The 6,326-nt window shown below is 53.3% G+C and overlaps 2 protein-coding genes across 2 annotated transcripts; one reads left to right on the top strand and one right to left on the bottom strand.

Annotated features, from left to right (window-relative positions):
* Positions 1-6: 6 nt before the first annotated feature.
* Positions 7-3,884, top strand: LOC100538805 (aflatoxin B1 aldehyde reductase member 2-like). The gene is made up of 7 exons (XM_019622377.1): positions 7-185; positions 932-1,119; positions 1,600-1,704; positions 2,378-2,474; positions 2,665-2,764; positions 3,171-3,300; positions 3,387-3,884. The coding sequence occupies exons 1-7, from the start codon at positions 29-31 to the stop codon at positions 3,546-3,548; spliced, it is 939 nt and encodes a 312-aa protein (XP_019477922.1). The 5' UTR covers positions 7-28; the 3' UTR covers positions 3,549-3,884.
* A 219-nt stretch (positions 3,885-4,103) lies between these two features.
* Positions 4,104-6,119, bottom strand: MRTO4 (MRT4 homolog, ribosome maturation factor). Its single transcript, XM_003212311.4, has 8 exons — positions 6,013-6,119; positions 5,863-5,921; positions 5,693-5,796; positions 5,527-5,608; positions 5,310-5,377; positions 4,908-5,059; positions 4,561-4,637; positions 4,104-4,406 (listed from the first exon to the last, which is right to left on the bottom strand). The coding sequence occupies exons 1-8, from the start codon at positions 6,038-6,040 to the stop codon at positions 4,263-4,265; spliced, it is 714 nt and encodes a 237-aa protein (XP_003212359.1). The 5' UTR covers positions 6,041-6,119; the 3' UTR covers positions 4,104-4,262.
* Positions 6,120-6,326: the final 207 nt, after the last annotated feature.

Raw genomic sequence — 6,326 nt, 5'->3', positions numbered from 1 at the left:
AGCGCGGCCGGGAATCGTGCTGGGCGCGATGGAGATGGGGCGGCGCGCGGGCCCTGAGGCGAGCTCCGCCATGTTGCGCGCCTTCCTGAGGCGCGGACACCGCCTGCTCGACACCGCCCATATGTACGCGGGCGGGGAGTCCGAGCGCATCCTTGGCACGCTGCTGGCCGGCGGGGAGCAGTCGGGTATGGGGCGCGTTGTGAGGAGAAAAGCGCGGTCTGTGGCGTTATGTGGGGGGAGGGGTCTCCCTCCGGCCCCGAGGAGAAGGGAGTCCCTGATTGCTGAGGTAAAAGGGACTCGTTTTGAAGGGTTAGTCTTTGGTTCCTGAGGAGAAGGGCTTTCTTTGCTGGACTGAGGTGTTTGTGAGGTAAAGAGGCCGTGGTTTGTATGGTAGAGCCCTGATCCATCAGGAGAGAGGTCTGTCCCGTAAAGCTGGCATCTTCCTGAGGAGAAGGGCTCCGTTTCCAGGGCAGTCTTCCTGAGGAATAGGGCCCACTCTGCTCAGCTGACGCATTTCTGAGAAAATCAGACCTTGGTTTGTAGAACTCCTGGTCCATGAGGAGAAGAGTCCTTCCATTATGCTGGCGTATTTCTGAGGAAAAGGGGCCTTGGATTTTAGGGCAGATCCCGAGGCCTCAAGAAGAAGGGTCTCCTCTGTTATCCTGAGGTATTTCTGAGAAAAAGAGAGGCTGGTTTGCATGCAGAACCCCAGTCCCTGAGGAGAAGGACCTGCCTCTGCAGGCTGATATATTTCTGAGAAAAACGGCCTTTGATTTTTGGGACAGACCCCCACCCCAAGGAATAGGGTCCCTCTGATGATGTGTTTCCAGAAAGAAAATGCTTTGAAAGCACCCTGAGCACACTGTGCCCCATTCCCATCCAAGGTTGGGAACATCATTAAACATTGCTCATTCCTCCTTCCCCTTTGCAGTGGAAGTGGCCACCAAGGCCAACCCCTGGGAAGGGAAGACTCTGAAGCCAGAGAGTGTGCGGTCACAGCTGAACACGTCCCTGGAGAGGCTGCAGAGGACGAGCGTTGAACTCTTCTATCTCCATGCCCCCGACCACGGGACCCCAGTGGAGGAGACGCTGCGTGCCTGCAATGAGCTGCACAAGGAGGTAATGCAGAGCTGGGGCTGCTTCTTGTTTCCCTCCTGACACTTTTTCGGTGCTTGCTATGCTCCTGTGCAGTGCAGGGTGTGCGTGGTGTTCAGGGGAAGGAGCCCAGGTGACCAGGGGAATGCCAAGAGCTGCAGCACTGCTGCATGTTCACGTGGTGCCCTTTGCTCTCAGGAGCATTGGAAAATGTTAGAACTGATGAACTTTGCTTTCTGCTGTGTTAACTGAGCCAGTTAATGTTATTCTCATAATGGGCAGGGAAGAATTCATCAACTGCATTAGTCTGAGAATTGAAACTAAAAGGTGTGAATTCAAAACATAAGCGTTATATTTTTGTCAGGTGTTACGTTGCAGTGGGGATCAACAGAGAACTCTGGGCTAAATTTCAGTGGTGTCCCCTTCACCATACACATTTTGCATTTCATAGGTATAAATACTGTTTTAAAAGCTGGATCTGAACGCTTTTTTATTCCTCTGCAGGGAAAGTTTAAAGAACTCGGCCTGTCGAACTACGCAGCGTGGGAGGTGGCAGAAATCTGCACCATCTGCAAGTGCAACAACTGGCTGATGCCAACTGTGTACCAGGTGAGGTATGTGGGAACCCTGTGCTCTGTGTTACAAACACAGGGGAGCTGCTGCAGTTAGCCCAGGGAGTCCTTTTAGGACATGGATGATTAGAAAGCTGGGTGAGATCACTTCCCAGAAAGAGCTGAGTGTGTGCTTCGTGCTTGAGTCAGTGACTCGTGATGGGGAACTGAAGTAATTATTGCATTGTTTGCAGTCCTTTAGAAAGTCTGTTCCTAGGGAGTTAATCATGTTGTCTGACCTGAATCCACCCTTCTGGGTAAGAGAACTCAGGGAAGGGTGGGGAAGAGGCTGTCCCAGCTTCTTTAAAGCACCGTTGATCAGGCATCCCTCCACTATTAAAGGGAATCGTATTTCTGAGGAGGAATTTTGCTGCTGCAGTTGTTTGTCTTGTTGAAACGCTGAATTATTTTGCCAGGCTGTGCATTTGCTGCAAGGGCAGATCCCAAAATGCTAGGTTTTGTTTATGACCAGCCATTAAAATGAGAGGAAGAGTAGGATGAAGCATAGAAATGCATAACTCTACCCGTTAACTGCACTGCTGGCAAGCAGGCTTGGGGTCACTGCTGGATGACATCCAGGTACCACCTGATAAACAGATGCAGGTCGTGGTTTAGCAGCCAGGATTTGTGCTGGGAGGTCTGTGGCCATCCTGTGCTTTGTCTTTGTGCAGGGCATGTACAACGCAACCACCCGCCAGGTAGAGCTGGAGCTGTTCCCTTGTCTGAGACACTACGGGCTGCGGTTCTACGCCTACAATCCGCTGGCTGGTATGGGGAGGTGTGATGGGAGGGATGTGGCTGTGGGTAACCAAAAGTAGGTGTGTGGCCACGGGGTTTGTAAAGGTGTCACCTGGATTGGAGATGCCTGGCTGGGTGTGGAGGCTTGGAGACCAGGCCATGTCTTGTAGGGCGGTGTAAGAGCTGGTGCATTGCTAAACATGCTGCTGACACTTTGCAGGAGGGCTGCTGACTGGAAAGTACAAGTATGAGGACAAAGACACACGCCAGCCCACTGGAAGATTTTTTGGGAATGACTGGGCTCAAGCCTACAGGGACAGGTGTGTCCTGTGCTGATGAACAGGGAGCTGGGGCTGCATTTAAGCAAAACCACCCAAATCCTAACGATCAGCTGGGAGGGAGCAGAATGAACCCAAGCTCACTTTGTGATTCTGCAGGCTCGTGTCCTTTCTCACTGGCTGCAGGGCAGCCTTCATGCTGCTGCCACCCAGGGTTGGGGATACTGAGCACCTCGCTTCCTCCTTTCAGAGGCAGTTGGGCTGTGCCTTGTGACTGAGCTTTGCAGAGCAGTTTTTAGGGCCAGCTTCCCCCTGCTTGGATCCCAGAAGCCTGGGGGCTACAAATAGCTGTGCAAAGCTTTTCAAAGGCCTTTCACACTTGCTTGGAATATGGATTTATGATTCTCGAGGGCAGCGATATTGATTTATTTATTTTTCCTTCTTGCAGGTACTGGAAGAAGCACAACTTTGAAGGAATTGAACTAGTAGAAAAAGCTCTGAAAGATGCTTATGGTTCCAATGCACCAAGCCTGACCTCAGCCGCATTGCGTTGGTTGTACCACCACTCCAAGCTACAGGTCAGAGTTCAACAACATTCAGAGTTTGGCTTGGGAGGCAAGCTTGGGTTATTTTGGGATGAACGATTCCCCTTCTGGCTTCACAGGGTTCTCTTGGAGACGCAGTGATCATTGGGATGTCCAACATGGAGCAGTTGGAGCAGAATCTGAACTACAGCGAGGAGGGCCCACTGCTTCCACCTGTAGTGGAGGCGTTTGACAAAGCCTGGAAGCTGACTGCACACGACTGCCCCAACTACTTCCGCTAGAGACTGAGAGGGAAGTGCAGGCAGCTGAGCAGTACGGAGCATAAATGTGAGGTACTCACCCACACTGCCCTCTGGGTGGCAGGCTGTGATTTGTCTCGTTAATGAAGCTTTGTAGGATCGGCCATTCCTGTGCCTACACTACCCCTGTCAGCACTACAGGTGTGGGGCCATGCCTTACACTTTCTCCCCTCGGGGACCCTTACCCAGTACATGCTGTGATTAAAAATGCACTTAATCAAGGGAAGTGGAGCACATAACTGAGTGAAGGTTTTAGTTCTGCTTTCAGTTAATAACGAATCTTGAGTGCGGATGAGAATAAACCATTTTTCTAATGCAGTCACTGTCTCTCAATAGCAGAGCTTTAACCTGCTTTCCAGCTCAGAAATAAACCTGAGCCAAAATGCCTGCAGAGCTAAAGTGACCCTAGTGAAGTAGAACTCTGGGGCAGGGCAGAGCTGGCTCCCCACGAGCTGTGGAGGCCAACTTGGGCCTGAAACGTATCTCCCATTCCTCAAATCCCCGTGGTACTCAATAACAGGCAGCACTGACAAGATCTGAGAGTTTTAAATATGTTTTTATATAAAAAAATCGTTAGATCATCTTTAAGAATGTTGAGTTAATCACGTGTCCTCCTGCTGCAGACAGGGAAGGAAAACATCCTGGTCTCTCAGCTCTAAAATAGAGCTGTCTAGTGTCCGAGCACAAGAACTGCTACTAGTTCTCACTGATGTCAATGTCCTCCTCTTCTTCCTCCTCATCATCCTCATCTTCTGCAAGTTTCTGGAAGTCTCCGGTCTCAGAATTCCACAGGCATTTGATGGTCACTTTGAACTCTGCCATCTCGTAGCCAAAGAGTTTCTAGGAGAGGATACAGACTTGTCATCCCACCTCGTTATCCCCGCGGCCAGGCCAACGATACAGATATTAGATAAGCTGATGGTGAGAACCACACAGAACAGTGCTTTTCCCTGTGGCAGTGACTGTGCCTGCAGGGCTGTGTTCCATTGCTCACCAGGACCCGTGCTTGCTCGGGGGTCAGAATGTCCCCTTCTTTGCAGACTTCATAATCTGAAAGCAGCGTCACCACTCCTGCAGGAACAAAAGCTCTTGAAACAGGCTAAGAAAACCCCACATCTGGCTTCTCAGTGGAACAGTGCACAGCAGTTTGCACTGCAGAAGGAGAGCACCAGGCTGGCTTCCTTTCTTCCTGTGACAGCAGCTGGAGAAGGCTGGTGCAACAGGAAGGAAATAAGGCTTTGAGCACCAGCTTTTCTCCAAAACTCTGTCCCAGGTGCCTATATAATGTTCTCCTTAAAAGACTTAGTGGAAGAACAGAAGGGAAGCAGCTCCCTCGCATACCTTTTTTTAAAGCTGTTGGCAATCCCAGCTGTCGCAGCTGAGGCTCCATGGAATGGGGGAACTGCTCCAAGGGCCCCGTGTCCAGGCTGACGGTGTACGTCGCCTTGTTCCCTGCCCTCGCAAAGTCCACCTCCTTGAAGCTGGAGAACCACCTGAGGCAGATTGACAGACAGAGCTGCAGAAATGGCAGCCCAAGGACTGCTGTGGGTTGGGGGCATTTTTTGACAGAGCAGAACAAGACGGCGCTGAGCTGTGGGCTTTGTACTGCATTCTGCTGATGGAAATGCCCAAATGACCTGGGTGCAGCTCAGGGTGGTGTCGATCAGAGCAGCAGTGAGGGAAGGAGCAGCCTGTGTGCATCTCAGGCTGTGACAGGGGCTTCACACACACACACATACTTACTCATCCACCTCCTCCTTGGTGCGATTGGTGAAGAGGAGACCAACCTCCCCCCTCAGGTGCTTGCTGACCTGTAAGACAGGAGCACAGAAGTGCCGAAGCAGCGTTGAGACTCAGAGTTTAGGCTGGAAAAAACCTTCACAACCACCCCAACCCACCACATCCTGCAGTGCCACACCTACAGCTGTGCCTGTTCTGTTTCCAACTGAGACCCCCCCACCTTATGCAGGTTCTCCCGATACTCGCTGCTCGGCTCCCGGCCCAGCGCCACCATCATCACTTTGTTCTTCCCGAAGAAGATCCTACAATGCAACGAAGAGGAAAATGATGAGGACCAGAAGGCTGTGAGGCCCGTTGTGTCCCACCCCCCCCAGCCCTGCGCTCACCGGCTGTGCTTCCAGGCGTTCCGCACGTCCTTCAGCTTGTTGTTCCTCATGTTGGCCACGGAGAAGATGAAGATGTTTTTGTAGGTGTCCACGCATCGCCGCAGCTGCACGACAGCGGTTAGCGGGCCGGGGGGAGCGGGGGTGGGTGGGAGAGGGGCAGCACGACTCACCTCAGTGATCAGTGCCTGCTTGGCTTCCAAACCCTTCCTGGGTGTCCGTGTCAGGGACACTGCGGGGAGCGGAGCGGGGGGACGCGGTTAGAAGGGACGGGAAGGGAAGGGGAAGGAAGCACCGCGATCCGGGCCGCGCCGCGCGCTCACCCTTTCGGTCCCGCTTGGACTTCGGCATGGCGCTGCCGTGCTTCGAGGCCCCCCGGGCGCCGCGGGGGCTGCCGGGATGTTGCGGGTTGCCCCGCGTGGTGCCTGAGCGCAGCCGCACGCCGCTTTCTGTCGAATTTCGCTCAGGCACCGCGCAGGGCAGCCCCGTGAGGCGCGAGGCCCCCGGAGCTCAGCGCGGGGCACGACGGGAGCGCTGCCATGGCGGCGGGGCTGTGGGTGCTGCTGCTGCCGCTGGTGGCCGCCGTGTACGAGGACCAAGTGGTCGTATAACTTCGTATAATGTATGCTATACGAAG

The sequence above is a fragment of the Meleagris gallopavo genome, chromosome 23 (assembly GCF_000146605.3).
Source record: "Meleagris gallopavo isolate NT-WF06-2002-E0010 breed Aviagen turkey brand Nicholas breeding stock chromosome 23, Turkey_5.1, whole genome shotgun sequence".
Lineage (NCBI taxonomy): Eukaryota > Metazoa > Chordata > Aves > Galliformes > Phasianidae > Meleagris > Meleagris gallopavo.
Note: the sequence above shows the minus strand (reverse complement) of the source record. Positions and strands in the feature narration are given on the sequence as shown.

Bases quoted from the DNA above. Each gene is read 5' to 3' on its own strand.
- LOC100538805 (XM_019622377.1), top strand. From the start codon at position 29: ATGGAGATGGGGCGGCGCGCGGGCCCTGAGGCGAGCTCCGCCATGTTG. The intron at 1,120-1,599 runs GTAATGCAGAGC...ATTCCTCTGCAG, and splicing joins GCAATGAGCTGCACAAGGAG to GGAAAGTTTAAAGAACTCGG. The intron at 2,475-2,664 runs GTATGGGGAGGT...GACACTTTGCAG, and splicing joins CGCCTACAATCCGCTGGCTG to GAGGGCTGCTGACTGGAAAG.
- MRTO4 (XM_003212311.4), bottom strand. From the start codon at position 6,040: ATGCCGAAGTCCAAGCGGGACCGAAAGG. The intron at 5,922-6,012 runs GTGAGCGCGCGG...CGCTCCCCGCAG, and splicing joins GTCCAAGCGGGACCGAAAGG to TGTCCCTGACACGGACACCC. The intron at 4,407-4,560 runs GTGAGCAATGGA...ATCCTCTCCTAG, and splicing joins CCGAGCAAGCACGGGTCCTG to AAACTCTTTGGCTACGAGAT.